This window comes from Coturnix japonica, chromosome 9, assembly GCF_001577835.2.
Source record: "Coturnix japonica isolate 7356 chromosome 9, Coturnix japonica 2.1, whole genome shotgun sequence".
NCBI lineage: Eukaryota > Metazoa > Chordata > Aves > Galliformes > Phasianidae > Coturnix > Coturnix japonica.
In genome coordinates, this window is record NC_029524.1 from 1,817,949 (window position 1) to 1,840,307 (window position 22,359).

Consider the following 22,359-nt stretch of genomic DNA (forward strand, 5'->3'; position numbering starts at 1 on the left):
CAGACTCACCTTCCTCCTGCCATCTTCAGAAAGGAGCTGAGTTGTCGCCGTTGTTATTGCAGGGATAGTTCTTTATTATGTAAGTTTTTTGCTTAGTCATATTAACTGAGTAATTCAACTAATTATGGCAAATTGAGACTCAGCATTCCTCAGCATCAGAGGCAGGAAATGAACAGCCGGAATAAAAGAGCGGTCCCTATTTTTAAGGTGGCAATTAAGAAAAGTTAATGGAAAACTTCTCTGAATCCGCCACGCTTTCAACAGTCTCTTTAATCCAGGGGATGTAGTTGGACACTCTTGTGTACACGCCGTACTTTCCTCTTTCAGCACAGCCGTCACCCCAGCTGACGATGCCGAGCAGGAACCAGGTGTTCTGGTAGGGCACTGCAAAGGGGCCCCCGCTGTCACCCTTACACGCATCCGCAGCTTCAGTGCCGTACCCAGCACAGAACATGTTGTCTGTGACCAGTCTGCTGGTGGACTGCTGGCACGTCTCCATGCTCACCACGGGCAGCCGCACGCGCATCAGGAAGCGCAGCGTGGAGCCGCGGCTGTGGGTGGCTCCCCACCCGCTGACCATCCCCACCTGCCCTTCCTCAGCCAGCAGCGCTGCCAGGTTGGGGCTGGGCAGGCAGATGGGGATGGCGAACTCGTTATAAACCACCTCGCTGCTCAAGTACAGCAAGGCAATGTCCCCGTTGTAGTTGTTGGAATCGTAGTGTGGGTGTATCCAGCTCCGTTCCACGCCGATCTTCTGCTCCTTCAGCTCTCTTTGGTACTTATCGAAGTCACCTGCAGTCACAAGTTACAATGGTAAGCCATGTGTAATCCATATGTAATGGGTCTCTATCTGTGGGAGCAGGAGGGCACCGTGTCTGTGCTTTGACAGAAGAAACTGAGCTGCGTGAATGAATTTGTTGGTGTGCTGGTGTGATCCTGCAACTCCACTCTACCAGTTTGCTCCTTAGAGGTGAACTGACGGCAGCAGTGGATTCCTCTGTAGGGATTTCACCATCAATATTGTCAGGAACTGTATTTTGAATGGCAGGACTCAGGACTGACAAACATTAAGATGCAGCATTGCTCTGTGCCAGGTACCAGGGCTGTGTTCTGCTCCCTGCTGCTCTCTCTCTGTACTGCACTATGCCTGATGCAACCTGCTCTTATGGTACCAGGCACTGAGGAGTGGGCAGCTCTGAGAACCCAACCCTGCTGTACAGTGCAACATGGACGTTTAAAATGAGATAACATGTAGGTTTACATGGTGCTGCCTGGAACTCACCTATGGTAACGTGGTGAGGTCTGACAAGGTCGAGGCAGTGAGCAGCTGTGATCACCCAGCGGCTGTTGATCAAACTCCCTCCACAGAAGCCGATATCTCTGCTGTCACGGATCAGAACCTGTGTGAGAACAGCACTGCTCTCATGTAGCGCCTGCAGCACTGCCATGTTACACAGTAGCAGCAGCCAGGTGTGTTGTTACCTGCCATGGGCACTGTCCGCGATGGCACAACGTCCCTCCCGTTATCCTGGTCTGGCTGAGCTCTGTGGGATCCCCGCTGTTCCTCAGGGGGTGCTGAGCTGTGCCGGACCCATCTGCTCTGTCACTCTCATGGACACCACCCGGCGCGTGCAGCTCTGCCCCTGTTCTGTTCCTCCCGGTGCTCTGCCCACACGTGTTCTCCATTTCCTCCTGCACAGCAGCTGCTGTCGTCTCATCCTGCCAGGCTGGTCCCTCTGTTGGCTGCTGAGTGGGGTCCCCACCATCCTGCCCAGCATCATCCTCCATGGCCGTGCTTTGCCCAGGTGCATCCTTTAGAGCTTCCATTCCCCCGGCAGCTCTTTGCTCCACCTTGCCCTGTTGAACTCTATGGGCTGTGCTCCTGTTCCACACGGCCGCCTCGTGCCGCACTTCCTCCAAGGCACGTCGGGCTCTAATCAGGCCACATGGAAACGGGGCTGGGGGAGCAAAGGGGGGAAAAGGCTGTGAGCAATGGGAGCTGGATGTGATGTGGTGAGATGCTGGTGGGAGGAACAGTTGTGTTCCTGGCCCTACTGCTGTTCTGATCCCCATGTGTGCTTATGGGGGCACAGGGTTACAGGGAGACCAACAGAGAGGCATCATAACGCTTCATTTCCCACACCTGAAGCAGCCCCTCCAGGAGCTGAGTGCACCGTACCTGCTTGCACGCACTTCTTCCCGTCCTCGTGCAGGGTGTAGCCCTTGGCACAGGAGCACTGCACCTGCAAGGAGCCGCTGTCCCAGCAGTACTGCCCGCAGCCGCCATTCTTGTACCAGCACTCCAGCTTCTCTGCAATGGAAGCACAGCATGGGGTGATGCTGCAAACAGGGCCCCGAGAGCAGCGCTGCAGTGAGGGGAGGAGGGAAGGAAAGGTAAGGAGTTGTTTGGGACTGAAGGAGAGACAGGGAAAGGAGATATGGAGAGAGCAAAGAATGGAGGATGGGAAGGCAGGGAGGGAATGAACTGAAATGTGGAATGGAGGGGGGAAAGGGGAGGGAGGGATGGAATAACTGAGGTGGGAAGGGATGGAGAGATTGAAGGGCAGGACAGAAAGAGAAAGGGAAGATGGGAGAGAGGGAAGGAGGGAAGAGAAGGGAGGGAAGGAAGAAAGGCCACAAGAGGGGGCAGGAGGGGATGAGCACATGCTTTCCACTGGGCTTGCAAAGATGAGTGCAAGAGTCCAGAATGGCAGCTGCTGTGTGACAGAGTGCTGCCCTCCTGTGCACAACGCTGCACTGTCACACGATTCCCTTTCTATCATGGCACTGCCCCTGTGTGTCACATAGAATAACCATTCTAATGGCTTAACCTTACCCAACCAAGCAGGTGTGCATTGGACACATGAATTCAGCATCAAGAACCCCAATGAAAAGTGTGCAGGGAACAAACCCCAGCCTTAATCCCTCCCTCACAGCAGCTGTCCATGTGTGTGTTCCTCTACTCACCTTTCTCACAGTTCTCTCCTCCAAATTTGGGGGGGCAGATGCAGAAGTAGCTGTAGCGTCTTATTTTGCAGACTCCACCGTTCTTGCAGGGATTTGTGGTGCATGGATTTAAACCTAAGGAGCAGCAGAATGGTGTCTGTCATTCTGGGCATTAAGAGAAGTTTGGTTTCAGACTTCCACAGGACTCTTTGTACCCAGAAGGGACACGAGAGAGAATTATTTGTAATCTCTGTTCTACTCACCTTTGTAATTGAACCAAAACTCCATCTGCAAGAAAATAACATTCGCTAAGAGGCCATTCTGGCTTATCGGTCATTTAGAAAACCTGAGCTGAGAGCTGCAATGTGTGAAATCCTTCCAGCTCACTGTTCACTTGTTCACCGTTTTCTCCTGCGAATGGAAGATCTCCTTTGCCTCCTCAAACGAGCACTTCTCCTCGTTGCATTCTCTCTCCAGGTTCCCTGGGAGGATCTCTTCTAGGAAATAGTTGGCGCGTTTATGGACCCTCAGCACCTCGTGAGCTGCATCTTTCCTCATGAACACTAGGAAAACAACACCGAACCGTTAACTTCATCCCTAATGTCTCTTCCAGCCTAAAGATTCGATCGCCTTTACAAGGAAAGTGCTATTTCTGTATCGAAAGCTGAGGGAATTTTGGAAGGCCATAATTGCAAATCTTAATTCAAATCTGGGTTTCAGTGTCACAAGGCAGCACAGGAAGAACAGAACATGGGCCTAGGAAGGAAGTCACAAGCAGCCAATGTCTCATGGACACACAGCCAAGTGCTCATTTTCCTCTTGTGCATTTCAGGATGCACTTCTCCAGCCTGCAGGACGACGTGCTGAGGTTCTCTCAAGTCAATTAGGTTAAAAATGTAATTAGAGGTACCCACCTGAATATGAATGTGGATGGCTGCTGTTGATGGAGCACATCAGCAGGACAAACATCACCAGCGAGGAGCTGCCCTCCATCTCAGCCAGCACCCGGATAACTCCGACTTTCCTTCAGAGGGAAAAGATGAATGAGATGGATGTGCTGCCAGCAACGGGCAGCCAGACTGTAGGAATGACAACAACAAAAGGGAGTAGGAGCAAGGGGGCAAGAGAAGGGAAGAAGGGAGCAAGTTCTACTGAGTTCATTTGATGCGATTTCCATTGTTTCTCCGGGTCGTGCCAACGCTGCGCGCTGTAGGAACGCCAACAGTTTGCAGGGCGATGTGCACAAGTGGGCCTGGCCCAGAAAGCAGCACGGTTCTGCCAAGCAAGGCTGCATTTGCAAACTCCGATTAGGAAACCATGAGAAATGTCTCTCCTAACTGATTTACGGGGCTCTGGCAGCACGTACCTCTTTGCCATCTGTGGCATCTTCCAAAGCACAGGACCCGGAATGCATTCACTTTTACACAGAAACAGGCATTTATACTCACTTTTTTTTTTTCTTTTATATTTTAGGGGGAGACAGGAGAGGTTTGGATGCACACCAGAAAGAGCCGTCAGGTCACAGGGCTGATCATTAACCAGCCACAAATATTGACAGAGGAGAGACAACCTTCTGGATCCCCTGAAACCCACCCGCAATCCAAAAGCAAGAGAAAATTCCTCATTCCTGCGCACATACAGGTGCGTATAGAAATAAACGATCATTATAAGCCTCCCCCAATGATGAGAGCCACCTCTTTGTAGCAACCTCCTTCAGAATTTGGCACTTTTGGAAGGAGATTCCTGGAACCCCGTTTGCTTTCAGTTGCTAAAAGATAACTGACCTGGAACATACACACAGCTGCTCTGCAAACATCTTTTGAAACACACAGAGCTGTGAGCGGGCAGGAGGACGCACAGCAGTCACTGCAGGCAAACACTGCCCACTAACAACCAGAGCTTTTCACTGACATGGTGAGTTCTGCCCTCAGTCAGAACCCAGCTTTACTGGCTTTGAACACTGCACCATTTTGTTTTTGTAGTTCAATGTGTAGCAACGCAAGGCTTCTCAGAGGCATGTATGCAGTGTTCAGGCCTGGGTTGTTCTTTCATTTAGGAATCTCACCACAAGAGCAAAGTGATGTTCTTCACTGATCCAAACTGGGCTCCAAGTCCCAACAGAGGTATTGGGAACCTGCACCCACTGCAGCACGGTTGGTTTCCCCTTTTCTCTGTAAGATCAGATGCCTTTCGCAGGGTCATGTGCCAAGATTAAAAACAAGTATGAACTGTGATTGTATTCAGCTTCATTCTGACTATTCCAGCTTCCCTGTTTTGTTTCCTGGTATACCAACAGAGGTGTTGACAGGGATGCAAACACACACGAAGCTATCAGTGAGTATAAGGAACACAAATTCAGCCTGCAGCTGAAAAGAAATGAATAAAAGAGTTTGCTTGGCCTGCTAATGAGATGAGATGCACAACATGACAATAAATAGAGCATACAAGGGTTTGCAATCAAAGCTCTTTCCTTCAGTCACAGCAACGTTCCCACTGACTTTCAAGGAACTACAGTGGCTACAATCAGGCACTGTGCTTGCAAGGAGCAGAAAACACGGAGGAGATCTACTGAGCTGCTACATCAGCCTGACCTGCAAGCACTGGATTCAAACGTGAACAAGTGGAGGCAGCGATGAATTACAAAAACTGCATTTTGTTGAAAGACAAATCACACAAACCCAGAGCAAACCAGCACGGCTATTGCAGCTGATGCGCTAAAGCTGAAATGACACAACTCTATGATGAAGTATTCAACTTCAAACATTGTTTTCTCAGTAGACCTCTTGTCATTCTCCCCAACACCCGCTGGGTTCGGTCATTTCACACCTAGCAGGCAGGTCTGTTGGACCACAGGCCATTCTTACTGCAACACTGTGCAGCCTCTCAGTATATAATGGGGTACCTCTCTTACCTGTAAGGCCTAAGCAGGACCATGCTACATATAAACAAAACATGGAGAAAGTGTTACATGAGGTTAACAGATACTCAGCATTTAATATCGTAGATGTGACAGTACATTACACCGCATACCATCACTGGCACGGCACACAGCCACAGTATCCCAGGCTCAAAGCATCAGAATCAACCCCTCCGAGAGCCTGACATCTTATTTATGTGGCTCTGGATCCATTCCAGGTACTGACTAACTTTGGTGTACACTCCAAACTTATCCTTTTTTCCACAGCCTTCACCCCAGCTCACCAGTCCTACCAAAAACCAAGTATCCTTATATTTAGTGGCCATAGGGCCTCCGCTGTCCCCACTGCAGGAATCCTTCCTGTCTCCTAAACTCCCCGCACACAGCATGTTGTCAGAGATGGCGTTTCTCATCACTTGGGCACATTCATTCTTGGGAACAATGGGGATTTCGATGTAGCTGAGGAGAGCAGAGTAATTCCTTGTTTCATCACTTGTGCTGCCCCAACCGGTCACCAGCATCTGCCTGCCCTTTGTTGTCAGCTCGTGCTCTGCCAGGTCCCGGGTGGGAAGGCAGATGGGCAGGGCGTATTTGTTATACATCACGGGCTCTGCCAAGTGCAGCATGGCGATGTCGTTGTCAGAGGTCAGTTTGGTGTAATTCTCGTGGCTCACATAACTGTCAACTCGAATGGTTTGCTCACTGGTCTCAGTGCGGAGACGGTGGTATTTACCTGCAGGAGCAAAGGAGGAGATTAGAGGTGCCCCTAGAGCCTTCCTCACCTCCATCACCAAAGCAGCTGGGTTATATCAAAGGTCCTGGAGCCAGCACAGCGAGCACACAGCAAAGGAAGTCACAGCATACATGAGGTTTGTGCTGTAGAACCAGCATCTAAATTTCAGGTTTTAAAGGACAAATGTGACTAACTGATAACACCATCACTGTCTAAAACTGTGCACCTGTATCTTAAGGATTCTTTGACCACTTCAGACTCCTCTGTTTCTATTTGTGCTGTGTGATCGTGGCCACTTCATGGGCCGAGCAGTCATGCAAAGTAAGTAGGAAACTAAGCTGAAGGAGGCCAGAAAGGAATGAACAAGTCATTTATGTGTGATACGATGGAAAAGAAAGCTATCTGATAGGATGTGGGGAAGTAGCCACAAAAGAAAAGTTGCATTTCTGTGCTATTTAAGCTTAATTTCAATGCCTATTTTAGTACGTGCTTGATATAAACACTTCTCCACTGGGAATCCATTCATTCTGCAAATTCAAGAGTCTCCATCTCAGTCCCTCTATGGGTGAGCTGGAAGTTGCTCTTTACTACCCCCTTTCCAAATGCAGGCTTCACCACACCGCCCTTCCAGTTTGCCCTGTATCCAATTAACTTTTCAGTTCCCTCAGTCTTACTTGGAACAAACCCTTCCAAACAAACCCTTAAAGTTCCTCTGTACTACCAAGGTCACTTGCCTGCTTGAGCCTGTCAATGGGGCATTGCTGCTGCTGTTTCTTGTCTATTTTAATTCCTTTTTCCTGCATGAGTGTGTTTCCAAGAACTTTATGATGCAGAGCAACTACAGAAACAGATTCTCAACAGACTCCATGAAGTCCAGCTTTGGATCTTGAATTCCTAGACCCTTTATTTCTGAGCCCCTCCTCTTGCTCCTTTGCAGACAGCCAGTGGCCATTTAATTCATGGCCCCAGTAGGCAGCTCAGACTGCTCTAACCCCTCTGGAGATCACCTGGAGCACTTGTTACCACCGAGCCATCACTCACAAAACAATTGTTTTTCATCCATTGTGACGTCTCTTTGTGGTGGCAGCACTCTGGGAGCAAATCCCACTCTGCAGCTGCTGTGACAAAGGGCTGACTGGCAGACTCCACTTCCATCTTCACACATAGACAGCTCTGCTTTACATGCAGGAACAAGTGCCACAGGAAGGAGGTTTGGGATGCTCACAGACCCGTCTTCCACAGATCTACTCTGAGGTATAACTTTCCACTTCAGACATGAACAAATCCAGCTACAAGACTACTCTCCGAGGTCATGAGTGCAAACCCAGATGTGAGCCTTCTCTCCAGGCTTGTTCTTACAGTTGGTGAACAGAAGGTGCAACAGGACAAGGCTGATGGGCTGGAGGGAGGTCAAGTACCACCTCTGCAGTCCCACTGCCCCAGAGCTCACGCCTGCACCTGCAGACATGGCAGCATCTCCACTGTTCCACATAGCTCAAGGCTGTAATGGCAGATATCACTAGGGTACAGAAAATACGCTGCTTTCCTAGCTGCACTAAAGTGCCACAAAGATGCATCTAAAAGGACAACCGTGTGATGCTCAGGTAGGTCTTAAAGTTCCTTTCTGCTCGACCAGGGGCATAACTTCATCCTCTTTTCTCTATTAGTGAAGACTCAAGATGTTCTGCACATCCACCCTTTCTCCACTGCCTCCTACACCACAGTAAACCACAAGCATTCCAAGGCTCTATGCCAAGTTACAGGCCTTTATAACCCACTGGTCTTTCTCCTGAGGTGATGTAAGCTGGGACTTTTCAAAGAAGTGCTTAAAAACAAAGAGGGCTGGATTTTTTTTTTCCATACCAAGTCTTACTTTGAGAGTCTCTCCAGCCTCAACGCAGTGTGCAGCTGTTAGGACCCAGGACGGGTGGATGAGGACACCTCCACACAGAAATTTCCCTTTCAGATTTTGCAGCATCACCTGAAACAAAGAGACAGAGAGGTGTGAGGCTGCAGGAAGCACAGCTCACAGGACGCAGTAGGCAAGGAAGGGCTGTGCTGCTTCCAAAGGGCACACGGTAACAGTTGCATCTCAGGCTCCAACTCTCCTACAATGACATATAAGAGCCTTCAGTATCAGAGACAGGTGGACCCTGATGACTCACATCCACTACTGCACTGTGAGGTCCCCTCTTTCTCTGTGTCATCCCAGCCTGCTCTGTAAAGGTATCACATATTTGGCTGATTAAACCCAATAACTTGAATTTACAGCAGACAAGGCTTATAGGAAAAGATTTCTGCACAAAAAGGGGCAAAGATTACCTCCAGCTCCCACAACAATGCAGTTACAACAGCTGGAGAGAGCACCAGGCAGCATGAGATGATTAATGGCATTCCCAAGCATGGAGCAACAGAGCAGTAAATGCCACTACCCTCCTCTCTCAACATTACTGGCCAAGTGAAAAAATGTTGTAAACAATGACAAGGCCAAGAGTCCCAACAGATATTTCTCCCTGTTACTCCAAATTTTGGGCTGCTTTTGAAGGAGCTGAGCTAAGGAAATCTTAGCTTGATGCGATGCCGGGATTATTAACAGAGGAGTCCTGCTGGAGCAGGCAGAGAAAGACTCTTCACTTCTTACCTGCCAAGGGCTAAAACCCCTTCCTCCTGAATTTCCCCCAATAAGCCGAATATTGAATTCTGCTTTGCCTTCAATGTAGTCCATTTTCACACGTCCACAGGGGAACTCCACTAGAGAAAATGCAGAGAAATCAACTCACACAGAGCAGCTCACCCAGCAGAACATCTCTCAGAGCTTCCCCTCTATCTCTAATCCAGGCTGTACTATACGTTGGCTTCAGGGACTCCTCAATGCTTGTAGAGGAGGAGGTTTCCTGATTCCCCTGTGCAGTTCTATGAGGCAAACACAGGCACCAGCTGGGCTCTTGGTGGCCATAAAGTGGGTATGAATTTGGGAAATACAGGCACAGAATTGCTCTGCACGAAATGGATGCTCTGAAAATTACTACAAAGTGCACTGCAAGCATTCTTCCCTCTAAAGCCTCTTATTTCATGTCTGAATAATCCTCTGTGGCATCTCCAATGATCATCCTCCTCTTACCTACAGGTGTGCACATGTTATGGTCGTTCATCAGCTGGTAACCAGACGCACAGCTGCAGTAGCGGCACTGCTTGGCAGGATCTTCCTTGCAGAAATGCTGACATCCCCCATTATTCACAGAACAGTTACTGTATTTGACCTCTGGGAATAAAGGGAACGAGAAGAAAGACAGGACAAGCTGGAAAGCCAAAGAGTCACAGAAAGTGGCAAAGTAGCATCCTGATCCGAGTAATAAACACCTGACAGCAGATTTGGGGTGACAGCTGTGGGCTCTTGTGGCTGTAGGGCCCTTCAGACAGCAATTAGACCTCGAATAAGGGAATAAGGGGAGATGAAGAGCCCAGAGATCACTGTCAGGGCAGGCAGGCTGCAGAACAGAAAATTCTCTGTCACTGAGCATGAGTCAGTGGTGGAAGGTGGTGATGACACAAGATACAGATGCTCATCATTAAATACACTATTCAGCTTTTCTCTGGGGAAGGCATCGTCTCAGTAATGACATTTTCAGTGGATGGCTTTTCCCTCACTATTGAAAAACCATCAACAAACCAAACAATCAGCTCCCCTGCACTGACTGCTGTGAACTTACTGATCCTTTACAGAACCATTTCCAGTGTTTCTGTAAAACCTGGATTTCTCAGATTTCCAAACCTCAAACTTCAGTCAGCACTGATGATCCTTCCACTGCATTCTGAAGTAACAGAGAAATCACATCAGTAGTGAAAGCAAGTATACCTTGCAATGGCGGAGTTGTCAGACCCTAAACACAGAGATCCCCATCACAAAGAGTGTATATATTTTTTTTTTGTATCATGGATTAAAGACAGCATTACCATAATTGCACTGAGCTCCCTCCCAGCCTTTGTCACAGATGCAGGAATACGATCCAATATTGTCCTTGCAGACCCCATTGGAACAAGGCTTCTGCTCACACTGATCTCCATCTGGAACATGCAGTTAAGTCACTGAGCCAGAGCTCAGATCAAACACCAAAACAAGCAGATCCCTGATCCCCAAAGCACCACGCACAGCTTCTGCCTCCACATGGTGATAACTGTGGTGCTGGCCCAGATAAGGACATTTGTTTATGCTCCAAATTACAGCTGTAGAAGAAGTGCAGTGGGCAGAAGGGAAAGAAAGCAAAACCCAGGGCAGCCAGGGCAGATGTAAGCTACTGCAGGAGCGGGGAGCAATAGTAGGGCTTCTCTTTGGGCCACGCCAGGCAAGGTCAGAGCAGCACTCTTGACCAGTGCCTTATCTATGGGGAGGTGACTGACAATGGGCACGGATGCATGTGAAATTTTATAAGAAAAATTTTATATACAAAAGGACTGGCAAACATACTTTGCATGCCCCACTTTACAGAGAATGAAAATACAAACTGGTGAGCGATCCCTGGCAGCAGAATGCAGAGCAATAGCTAACCTTGAAGAAACAAGAAAGTAACTTACTTACCTACATACTTGTTCCAAAACTCTAGCTGTAGAGAAACAAAGTTTACATTAAGGCCAGAAGCAGATTTTTCACAAGCAAGGGATTTGAAGGGCACCACAGTCTTGGACAACGCAGCGCAGCACTCTAGTCAGGTAGGTCTCTTCCTCTTGGCAGCACAGTGACAGACATAGTTAACAAAAGTGGCCAACCCTGAACATTCATGTACTGCAGCCATGGCCCTACTCAGCACATCCCCCCCTGCCCTGCTTGCAGCCCCACCACCTCTCAGTATCCCCCCAGATTCTGTTTCCTGGCTGCTTATTGCCAGACAAGTCACTTGTGTTGCTCAGTGCAAAACGACATTTGTGCCCAGTTAGGAGCAGAACAGGGGCACTGTGAAGGCTGTGAGCAGACTCTGGGGCCTGAGGGATGGCAAGGACTGGTTCATCCTACATAGCAAGGCCACTGTTTGATGCAACAGTAAGATTCTATGGGAAAAAAGACAGTCACTGCAACACATGACATTCAGAACCATACCCCCACCTTAGGAGTCAGGAGTGCTGACAGCAAGACCTTCGATGCCCCAGACGACAATACTCTGACAATCTATTGGTTTAGTCCAATGTTCCTCCTACTTACTGTGGCTTCCTTGGTCTCAAATATCTCACTGGCCTCCTCAAAGTCGCACGTCTCCTCTCTGCACTCGCGCTCTACAGAGCCTGGTTTCACCTCCTCCAGGAAAGAGTTGGCCCGCTTCTGGATTTTCAGGACTTGGTTTGCATCCTTGTAACTGTAAAATACTGGAAGCAAAAATGTGGACATAGGGCAGCGGGGAAGAGAGCTGCCTGAAAACTAGCAGCTGGCAGGGAGCAAATTCATGCTCACAGTGACTGGAATGGGGTGAGGGCACACTTACTCGAGGTGCAGCACGCTGGTGAGGAGCAGGCAGCCAGCAGCACCCCTATGGTGATGAGCTTCCACATGCTGCAGCACAAATCCCCTGTGAAGAACAGCCAGGTGTAACGGGGGGCATGCAGTGAGCTGCAGTACAGCCCTGTGCTGGAGGCCGGGTCTGCTCAAGCAGCTCAGGTTTCCTCACTTCTTTTTCATGCAGCAGCTCCCCCACAGAACGCTGTGCTGCTGTTCTCTGGTATCAGCCCCAACGTGGTTTGTCGGAGCCCCCCAGTCTGCTTCCAGATCCTCCAACCCACCAGCAGCTCGCCCAGAGCGTTCCCTGCCAGCCCCAGCACCTCCCCTTGCCATCAGACACTTCCGACAAGCTTTATGCTTAATTCAATTAAGCTGTTCTTTGAAACCCTGAGCGATACGATATCTTTGAGGCACTTACTGCTTTAATTCAGTGTGAATCGGCCTGATTTATTCTTCCGCCATGAGCTCTGCTGCAACTTGGGTTAATCCATAACTTGAGGTATTTACTTTTTAGAGTGACATGAAGTGCTTTCCCTTTAGTCATTAAGCAAACAGTGCTCAGGGGGAGCGTGACAGTTTACCTGCATGGAAAAGTGAAACAGTTGTCCTCTCTGCCTTCTCAAATCCATTTTGTGCTTTTTTTTTTTTCCTTGTTCATCCATTCCATCAGTTTTGGACTCCAAACTGCAGCTGGGGAAGCTGTGCACTGAAGCTCTGCTGATATATTCTTCATCCTTTGATTCAGCCACTCAAAATTCAGCTGAGATGAACGACAGCAGATGTGTGCTGAAAATCCATTTCATAAAACACACCTTCAGACAGGAAACATAACAGGAAACTCAAGGAGGAACAAATGGGTAAGCCACGGAGAGTCGCTAGACAATTATGGGGGTATTTTAAACCATCATTTCCATTACCTCCTTATTCTGTATCAGAAACAACACAGCTTGCCCACAGCCCAGTGGTGAGGCAAGGCTGTTCATCGCCAGCAGACACACAGAACAGACAAGTGAGGGATGCACCTCATGGCCCTGGAGGTGCTCTACAGGTAAGGAAGGACAGGGCTGCTTTGGAACCTGCTTGCTTCCATGCTGCCCAGTCAGGGGGAGCAGAAAAAAAACAAACGTCAGCAATCCCAACCCACAGCACATCGAGTGAGAAAAAGCAGGAGAAAACATTTTAAAATAGAAATCTTATCAGTAATTTCAGAGCACACAAACCCATTGCCAACCCACTCCACCTTCCCAAGTTCTGTTTGATGGCTGTAATTAAACCAAGGGGCCAGCAGCACTGAGCAGCAGGCCTGACAGCACAGCAACGACACACCAAGCGGGGCCAAGGGTTTCCTGCTCTTTGGAAGGACCAGAAGGACCAAAACGAACAACTTGCATCAGAGGAGCGACCACCCCTTCTGTCTCTCTGCTCTTTCTTTGCATGTTTCTGTGATACTTAGTGCAGAGCTGCACACTCCGGTCCTTTGTGCACGTTGTGAGCAAAGACAGTCATTTTATTTCTCTCTTTGTTCCTACAATGAGGTAACTGACATCTCAATGATGAGTTTTACCATTTTCATCTCACAACGGTGTACAACATCACCAACTGCTTTCAAAACTATTATGGAAGTCTGCGACCATCCGCTCAGACTAACAGCGACCTGCTGACAGCCTGTTGGCAGCACCTTCCAAACACATCAATCCATACAGGCTGAAGGGAACGCCCACCCAAACACCCCCAAATCCTTTAGTTTCAGGTGCACAGGAGTCATTTTACGGCAGTGCATTTCCAGATTGCAAGAGAAACCGATTTCTGCCATTATTTTTCCACTTGTTGCAGTTACTGGGCATGCTGCAATGAACTGAAAGCACAGCAGCTTGAGCAGAGCATCAGCCCACCTCCCACTGCATGACAACAGCAGTGTGGTCACACTGCACAGACCTGATGCCTACAAGCACATGGGCAGCCCCACTGCTCACTCCTGACAGCACAAAAGGGGACAGAAGAACCAGCATTCAGACACAGGGCATTATCTCAGAGCGCCTTCCCCTCCTGGTTTGGTTTTGCAGACAGCTGAGCAGCAGCAGAACCATCATTGAAACCCCTCTTCTTCTTTTGCTCACTGCAGAGAGAGCCAACAACAAACACCTGTGTGATGTTTGCTACCTCGCAGCAATTAAACCAGCACAAAACAGTGATCAGCAATAAACAGCGTTCACAGCTTCACTCCTCTCCAGGGAATAGCTCTGCTCCCCCAGCGCAATTCAGGCTAAAGCCATTTGTCACAGCACATTGGTTTATTAGCTGCTCCCTCCAGGCGGGCACTGCAGCCATCTCACACAACAAAATCAGTAACAGAATCTTTACTGGAAGCTCAGAAACATGTTTACTTTATATACAAGAAAAACTTATTTACAACAACCAACAGGAAACTACATACAAAAAAAAACCAAAACAAAACAAAAAAAAACAACAACCAACCAACCAAAAACAACACAACCCCATTAATAATAATACAAGAGACATTTCCGTGATAATCACTGTATAAATTAACACAATAAATAGGAGGGAAGCAGGTCCCATTCTTAAGGCACAAAACCTTCTTCCCAAGACTGTACAGGGATTCCTGTGCTTCCCTACACTTCCGACAGGATCACAGAACGGCGGGGAGACCCCTGAGGAACAGCGGTTGCTGGATGATGACACAGACACGCAGTCACTGCTGACAGGAGCAGAAAAATCCGTTTCCATCCTTTCTTTTTTTTTACAGTACGCGCAGCTTAAGATACAAAATAGTTTGTAAACAGTCTTTTTTTTTTTTTTTTTTTCAATCACAGAGACAGGATGCACAAATGGAAATACTACTAAAGCAATGAATGGAGCTCTCCATACAACACGGCGCGGAATCACTCCAAGGTGCTCCCAGCAGGGAAAGATCCCACCAGATAATCCTGGAAGACAGCATTAGCACTAAGAGCCCTCGGCAGGGTCAGAGCAGGAGCTGGTCCATGAGCTCAGCCTCCCCCTGGGGTCCTCTGCAACCCCACTGAGCCACACCATTGTAACATGGGGCTATGCCAAATCCCCAGACCTTGCCACCAAGGGTGAATTTCTGGGGCCAGAACATGAGATAACGGGCTGAAGGCACAGAGCTGTACGCCCAGCAGTGAGGGCTGATAACCAGGAGGTGGCACAAGGCTTGCACAACAGCAGTGCTTCTTCGGAGACTAACCAAGAGATGTGGTGTGTGTGCAGTTCTAGCTTCTCTCAAGCTGGTGTTTTACCTGAGACTGCAGGAGAGTCTCTTTCTTTTAGGTGAAGCACATTTTGTTACTGTCTGTATTTCCTGAGTTTCTCTCCTACAATAGAAATGATGGGACAGCAGAAGAGGAACTCTGATGATCGTGGCCAGAATTCAGCCCAGCTCCCTGCTTTGCAGATAACCTCTCACTGATGTTTGACACATCGTCCTCATCTGCTCACAACACCCTGCAGCAGAAATCAGCACTGTTCTCAGTGAGATGCAGAGAGCTACAACCCTTCTGTTAGGCAGAAACCTTAATATTTAAAGGCACTCGGGTTAAACACGGATCCCATTTTCCAGCTCTTAAAAGAAGGCAGAGCCCCCTCATTGCCTTTGATAACAGGCAGGGATGGACTGGCAATGAATGCTCTGATAAAAGGTGCACCTGCACAAAAAGGATTTGAACCCATCTACAGGACAGACTATAAATGTAGAAGAAAGGAAACTTCAACTCTGCAGGAATCACATCACCAGGGCGGATGGCAGGTGGCCTCCAGGCCTCTTCAGGTACAGCACTAAGTAAGGAACACATCTAAATGCAAAACTCTTTGCATTCCCTTGTTACTCTCAGCAGGAAGTGTAGAGAGGAGCCCTATCTGCTGAGGAAGAACATAAACCCCAGGAAAGATGGAAGGCAAGTGCATACTGTTTATGGACTTTAAATACGAGGTTCCTTGGAGAAACTTCACAGCTCTATCGCCATCCAAAGGAGCGATCACAGACCTCAGCCCATCTCCAGAACCATGAGCTGCCTTGTGCTCCCTGCTGGGCACTCCCACACAGACTTCCCCACCATGCACATTGCCAACGGACACAGTTTTGTACTGATAAAGAAAAAATACAGCCAGTGGAGCAATAGCTGATGTAAAGATGGGGGAACACAGTTAGGGAAAAGCTGAACCTGTTTTTTTCCTGGTCCGCATGGTATTTATACCAGAATTTTTGCTAGCTGGTTTAAGCATGCTTGACTTCTAAGTTCTCATGAGCAAACCCTGCCAGCTCACCAGGCTGAGAGAGATGTGGGTGAATGAATGAGTTAATAAAAGATAGGGAGAGTAAGAACTGCCCTCGGTGAAGTCCTAAAGATTGCAATGAAGCTTGCCAGCCTAACAGCAGCCTGTAACCAGACCTGTAAACAGACAAGTCTTGACTGATTCTGATTGCTGTTAGGCTACACAGCTGATGTAAAGTTGACAAAATAAATCCTCAACAATAATAATGAAAATAGATGTCCTCAGAAAATTATTATTATTTCTTCTTTTTTTGCCACCATGAATGTGAACATTTTACTGCCTGCAACCAAAAGCAGACAAGTGCTGCACTGTAATGATTTAGAACAAAATAAATACATACAAAATTACAAAGTAACTTGAAAATTCCTGCTGTCTCTCTGGCTTTATAGCTCTGAATGTTCCCAGATTTGCTCTGCAGTGATAAACATGGCAACATAATGATGCATGCTGGTCTTTGGGCTGTAAGTCACCCAACTGGGGTCTGGCAGTACAGGGGAGTTTGAAGGCCATCTAGGAACTCTGATTTAAAGGCACTGATTTTTCCATGCTCCACTGTCAGTGATACCAAAGGCTACGTACCAGCATATTCCAGTTCTCATTATGATGCTTTTCTGCTCTGTAACAATCACCCTTCTCTCAAAGCTCTTGCATGAGCCCCAGTGTTTAACAGCCTGACTGCTCTTATATGGGTACAACCCAGAGGGACTGAGCCACCCTAATCTTTTGGAATCCAACTTGGAGCAAAGGAGCAAGGCAGCAAGAGAAAGAAGCAAGGTTCTAGCAGCTTTTCCACCAAGACAGGTCAAAAGATGCCCATACTACAGATAGATTGTATCTTTTGTGACATTCTTCTGCAACTACAAGAAGTAAAGCAAGAGCTTTGCTGTCTGTGGCCATCACAGCGGCACCAAATGGACAGCAAGACACTCCTGGCTGCTGCCTGTCATGCTGCTCCCCAAACTGAAGTGCAGCAACTTCTTCCACACCTTGCTTCATTCCATTACACTTCTTGCATGGCCCAAACAGCCAGGTAGTAATCTCCCTTTCATCTGTCTCCTGAAGATGAACGCAGTCTGAGCTGATTTCTTGTAATCTTTCAGCTCTTGAGAATTGTCTTTTCTTAGCATCAGCAACTTCCAAATACTTGTTTGTGATGCGTGAAAACCTCAATGTTGTACCATTTGACTGGCTGAGAGCAGAGAGCCAGGCCCAGCAGCAGACCACACATGGGTGCAGCTGCTCTAACCACATGCATTGTTAGTTGCAAGGGACATGTGAGTAAGGATCACCAGGTATTCATCAGCAAGGAGAGGTCTGTACTGGCTTGGAATTTCTGACACAAATCACATGCAACTACTGGTGTGTTAAAAAGAGAATAGTAAGACAAGGACAAGGCTTTGTTCCACTTAATGTTCTAAGCTACAGATATGACACACAGATGAGCAGGCAAGTTTTCAGTTCAAAAAGACTGTCAGATGCTTCTGAACTAAGACTGGCCAATGTATCTTTTGCCCTGAATAATTGTACTGTGATGAAATTATCCAGTAAAGGTAGCTGTGTTGCAATTCTCAGGAGTCCTGCACTGTCTCTGTCACCGGAACCAGAACTTCCCACATTGGAGGACGCAGTTCTTCAAACAGAAAGCAAGTTCTCTCCTGGGAGGCTCTGCCCAAACGCAGGTAAGGTGCCTCTTGACTGGATGCAGCTGTACCCCACAGGAAAGAAAGGTAGCACCATGCTTGGTTGATATAAGCTCTGAACAGTTGCAGTTTGGCTGTTCAGTGGAGACAGTTGTGAGCACATCAGCTCTGTGAGGTGACTGCTGTGCAGTTAGGGGGAATGGTAGACACAGGCTGTGAAAACAGAGGCTAAACCTCGCTGGCAGGAGTACTCCGGCTCAGCTCCTTGATCCCGTGCAGTATCCTCTTCATGTGACCCACTTTGGTCACACCCAGGTCCTGAAAGACAAGAGAAAAGCTTACCTGTGGAGAAAAGGGGTAAAGAGACCAGGGCACCAAGCAGTAGTTACAAGTTAGTCAGCCAGTTACAGAGAGGAGGAAACCAACCAGAAAAGCTACAGACCTGATGGTTACCCACACAACCTCAAACCAAGGTTCAAAAAGCTATCAGAGCACAACTGCAATGAGCAGTCACAGAACAATGGAGAGAAACAACCACGGATCATTAGCCAGAAATGCAAATTGCTCTGACTGTTAAAAGCCAAAGCGTGAGAAAAGAAAGCACATACAGATCTCAGGGACCCAAACTGGTAGCCCAACACATGCAGCAAGAACCAACTGATGAATGGTCACACCAAAAAGTACGTGTGAACACAACAAAGCACACACTGTAGCTGGATGGCAAGCAGAGGGATCAGCTATACAAAGTAGAGCAAAACCTGGAACAGAAAGCTGGTCAAAAGCACAAACGAAGATCTAAAGGTCATTCAAATAATGCCATGCACTATTTTATGTTTAAATATATTTCTGCTATATGCAAGTTTCCACAATGACAACAAAATTATTTCATACATGCAAAGAACCACCATTTTTAATTTTTCTCTGTGGAGAAAGCGTATCTCAATGGGAAGAAAAGCTGTGCAATATCCATACTAAGTACTATTCCTAAACGATTCTCTCCATCTAGCAGTGTCACTTCTTTTAAGGAAGTGCAATGACCTATTTGTCCAGTGACTGTAACACAAGACCCAAGTTTTCCCACTCAAAACATGTTCTGCAAAGATGGTTCAACAGCTGAGAAACTCTTAAAAAGAGTTTTGCTTTTTGCAATCTGTGCGCTGGGCTGTTTTCCATCTCCAGTAAGCTGTGGAGAGATACACAGCTGGGCTCTCAACTAGCCCTTCTAGCCCTCTGCTACTAAATATCAGATGACCTGAAATGGCAAGAAAATAAAACAAAGCTGCAATGAACCCATTCATCTTGCCAAGACACATGGAGTAACCAGTGGGCAGACTGTTTCTAAGCACATTCAGCACAGAAGGTCATGCAGATGGAGCTGTCTATTTCTGATGAGCCAATCATGAAAGTACCTTGAGGTCCCTCCGTTCGAGATGCAGGAGCTCAGAGCCCCGGACGTCATGCCGGATGAAGATATCCTTATACTCACAAAGACTGAGATGCTCAAGCCAAGCCGCAACCTCCTCCGTTCCCCAGAGGTGAACTGTTAGAGATGGAAAAGCATTGAGTACCCAGAATCCCAGAAGAAAGTGAGAAATGGAGACACCATCAGCACTCAGTGCCAGGACAGCAAGCAGTACAGCACAGCCGACAAGGGGAGGGAAAGAATGCGTAGCACAATCTACAGCCTCCAACATAGGAGGTAGGGTAGAGTAAGATCAGAGTTTTTCTCTTAAGTAGAGGCTATAGCTGCAGTAAAGCCAGAAGAAAGTGCATGTTTGTTTTGATATAGGGTTGAATATCCTTTTTTTCTTCCTTTTATTTTATTTTATTTTATTTTATTTTATTTTATTTTATTTTATTTTATTTTATTTTATTTTATTTTATTTTATTTTATTTTAAATTTACCCCCATGCTTAACAGCAAATTCCTTGATATCCCTGTGCTTACAAAATAAAATAAAATAATATCAAGAATCCAGCATGGGTTAGCTTGCTATTATGTATTGCTACTATGTATGAACAATTGTGCTCAGTAAACAAAACAGCAACTCTGCTACCTAAAGTGTGAGGAAAAGCTTGGGCTTCTGCCTTCCCGCACAGCCTCTAAATAAGAGAATAAAAATGTTCCCAGGTTCTGAGAGGCAATGAACGAGCACCAGCATGCTAGAGAGGAGGAGACTGTATCCAGAGTTCCATGATAGAGGAAAGGACCTGGAAACACACAGAACAGACAGTACTTCTGAATTTTAGGAGGAGGTCTTCATAAGTAGAATATAAGCCAAAAATCAATTAACCCAATTGGAGAGAAAGTGTTCTGATTGACAATTTGTTGATTCGTGGCCAGCATTCATCTAAAAACCAGTAGGATTAAAGGTCAGGGTGCACCTCTGGTGATGCTGATCCCCAGCCATTTAGACATGAAACCTGATTAAAGTCTTGAAAGTGAGTCACTGAGAAAAACATCATTAACCATATCACAGAGAATCAGTAGTGAAAAGACTGGAGTTATGCGGACTTGGGCCCCACAGTCGTTTTGATACCTAAAATGCCAAAATCCTCAAATTCTCTCACTAAGCTCCCTTAAAAACATCCCATAAAATGGCCAGATGTAGGCAGAACTCTTCAGAGGGTACCTCCTGTTTCAGCTCAGAAATATCTGCTTATTACTGCGGGATCATGACTCAGAACACAGCAATAAACTACTTTGCCATGTCAGAAAGATTCCATTCCGAGAAAAGGCAGAGGCAAGTGAAACAGAAGAGAGAGAAAACATGAGAAGAAACGGAGAACACGTAGTGTTGTGACCACACTGGTGTGAGAAAGGCAGAGACAACACATGAGCAGACTCGGTACCCGGCAATCCCATGCTACTAAGCGTTTCCTTATTTTTATTGTTCTTCTCTTTCTTAAACTTGGTCACCAGACGGAATTTGCCACTGCGGCTGCGTTTAGAATAATCCAGCATCTGATTCTATAGGAACAGAGAGAGAATGAGGAAAACATACATCAGTTCACTGGAACAGACCAAAAACAAGAACTGTCAAACTTAAGTCGCTGTCCTTGCAAAAAAGGACCAGGGCAGGGAAGGATACGGAGGAAGCAGATCCCAAGCCAGTCAAGGGACATTAGCAGGAAATTATTTTCTTTAGTCTTAGGGAGTCAAGTTTCCTTCTCAAAAATTTTTTCCCATATCTGCCATATATTCACATGAAGTCAAACACAACCAAGTAGTAAAAAACTGATAAGAAAATACAGCTGCGGTCCTCCTCACCTCCTCATCACAGGGCTCCATAAGCTGCCACAGCCAAGGGATGTATGCCAGTTTCCTCAACTGGAGGTCCATGTCTGCCAAGGCTGCTTGGAGCTGCTCCTTTTGGGGAGGATCTAATTGCTGGATCAGAAATAGAAGCAAAGTAGAGTTAAAAGCCATGTGGTGGAACATACAGTCATGTCCTCGCCTTGAAATTCCCAGCTGACAGGGCAGTGCCTCATTTTAGAAGGATATGCACAGCAGCCACCCCACTCAGACATTGCCAAGTTAATAATTTGCATCTTTTCTGCGCTCCAAAGTGAGCAAACTAGCCTAACCGCTCATCATATCTATCCAGCAACACCATTCCAATTCCTGCATGACAACATTTTAATTGACTCACTACAAAGACAAATAAGACCACGACCAATACAGTGTTGTTGCCAAGGCCAAGTATGAGAGGAGGGGATATGTGAGAGGCTGCTTTACTCTTGTTCTGTGCTACTTACCAGTGCCATCTTGCCTGCCAGCAGTAGCTCTGTCTCATTATGCAGGGCTTTGACATTATTCACCATCTCTACAACAAGGCTGCAGTTCAGACCCTGTGGGAAATAATTCATGTACAAATTAAGCCTGGAAATGTAGTTGTTTGAGCAGTCAAAAGGAAGAAGTCTTAGAGAAGCAAGGCCTACTTCTGGTCAATCAGAAAGGGATACCAAATGCTACAGAACAAGAAGCAAAAGAAAGATGCCAAGGGAGTGGAAGTACCTCTGTAGACTTGGATTTAGCGTAGACTTTGTCCATAGACTTGGAGCTGGCATTGACAGCATGGGCAAGCTCCTGCTCCATGTCCTGGTAGGACTGGGCTATTTCCCGAATGCTAAAGAGAGAATTACAGACTGCATCAGCATAAGCTCAAAGTAAGAGATCTTTTCTGACTGGATATCTCCTTTAGTACACATCAGACTGATAGGAACAGAGAGGCACAGCCTCTAGCAAAGTAGGGCTATTCTCCCCTCTACGGTGAGCATGCATAGGCAAAGCAAATCAGATTTCACATGCACAACTCCAGACACAT

General features: G+C 47.2%; 3 protein-coding genes across 6 annotated transcripts in view; all 3 read right to left on the minus strand.

The window, feature by feature from the left end:
* Positions 1 to 50: 50 nt before the first annotated feature.
* LOC107317866 (coagulation factor IX-like) lies at positions 51 to 5,868 on the minus strand. Of its 3 annotated transcripts, XM_032446448.1 has the most exons (10): positions 4,313 to 5,867; positions 4,099 to 4,234; positions 3,861 to 3,970; positions 3,349 to 3,509; positions 3,210 to 3,234; positions 2,968 to 3,081; positions 2,180 to 2,311; positions 1,483 to 1,958; positions 1,283 to 1,400; positions 51 to 792 (listed from the first exon to the last, which is right to left on the minus strand). In XM_032446448.1, the coding sequence occupies exons 3-10, from the start codon at positions 3,937 to 3,939 to the stop codon at positions 215 to 217; spliced, it is 1,683 nt and encodes a 560-aa protein (XP_032302339.1). In that variant the 5' UTR covers positions 3,940 to 3,970; positions 4,099 to 4,234; positions 4,313 to 5,867; the 3' UTR covers positions 51 to 214. The 3 variants fall into 3 exon arrangements, with proteins under 3 accessions (XP_032302339.1, XP_015726504.1, XP_015726505.1); XM_015871018.2 differs by lacking the exon at positions 4,099 to 4,234 and having other exon boundaries at positions 4,313 to 5,868; XM_015871019.2 differs by having other exon boundaries at positions 3,861 to 4,234.
* Positions 5,869 to 5,915: 47 nt separating this feature from the next.
* Positions 5,916 to 12,606, minus strand: PROC (protein C, inactivator of coagulation factors Va and VIIIa). 2 transcript variants are annotated; one of them, XM_015871034.2, is made up of 9 exons: positions 12,500 to 12,606; positions 12,068 to 12,151; positions 11,791 to 11,951; positions 11,173 to 11,197; positions 10,551 to 10,661; positions 9,718 to 9,858; positions 9,238 to 9,347; positions 8,460 to 8,577; positions 5,916 to 6,596 (listed from the first exon to the last, which is right to left on the minus strand). In XM_015871034.2, the coding sequence occupies exons 2-9, from the start codon at positions 12,132 to 12,134 to the stop codon at positions 6,028 to 6,030; spliced, it is 1,302 nt and encodes a 433-aa protein (XP_015726520.1). In that variant the 5' UTR covers positions 12,135 to 12,151; positions 12,500 to 12,606; the 3' UTR covers positions 5,916 to 6,027. The 2 variants fall into 2 exon arrangements, with proteins under 2 accessions (XP_015726520.1, XP_015726521.1); XM_015871035.2 differs by lacking the exon at positions 12,500 to 12,606 and adding an exon at positions 12,251 to 12,462.
* Positions 12,607 to 14,357: 1,751 nt separating this feature from the next.
* DGKD (diacylglycerol kinase delta) overlaps positions 14,358 to 22,359 on the minus strand; it is a 52,413-nt gene continuing 44,411 nt past the window's right edge. The window contains exons 25-30 of the mRNA XM_015871048.2: positions 22,050 to 22,161; positions 21,791 to 21,883; positions 21,303 to 21,422; positions 20,885 to 21,002; positions 19,442 to 19,572; positions 14,358 to 18,350 (exon numbers count right to left, since the gene is read on the minus strand). Coding sequence (XP_015726534.1) covers positions 18,261 to 18,350; positions 19,442 to 19,572; positions 20,885 to 21,002; positions 21,303 to 21,422; positions 21,791 to 21,883; positions 22,050 to 22,161 — 664 coding nt within the window. The 3' untranslated portion in view covers positions 14,358 to 18,260. The remainder of the gene's footprint in view (positions 18,351 to 19,441; positions 19,573 to 20,884; positions 21,003 to 21,302; positions 21,423 to 21,790; positions 21,884 to 22,049; positions 22,162 to 22,359) is intronic.

Coding starts and splice junctions, on each gene's coding strand:
- PROC (XM_015871034.2), bottom strand. CDS start 12,134: ATGTGGAAGCTCATCACCATAGGGGTGCTGCTGGCTGCCTGCTCCTCA. Junction 8,578..9,237: donor GGGGTTTTAGCCCTTGGCAG/GTAAGAAGTGAA, acceptor TCTTTGTTTCAG/GTGATGCTGCAAAATCTGAA. Junction 6,597..8,459: donor GACTCTCAAAGTAAGACTTG/GTATGGAAAAAA, acceptor TTGCTCCTGCAG/GTAAATACCACCGTCTCCGC.
- LOC107317866 (XM_015871018.2), bottom strand. CDS start 4,611: ATGATCGTTTATTTCTATACGCACCTGTATGTGCGCAGGAATGAGGAA. Junction 3,082..3,209: donor GTTTTGGTTCAATTACAAAG/GTGAGTAGAACA, acceptor GCTGCTCCTTAG/GTTTAAATCCATGCACCACA. Junction 1,959..2,179: donor GAAGAAGTGCGTGCAAGCAG/GTACGGTGCACT, acceptor TTGCTCCCCCAG/CCCCGTTTCCATGTGGCCTG.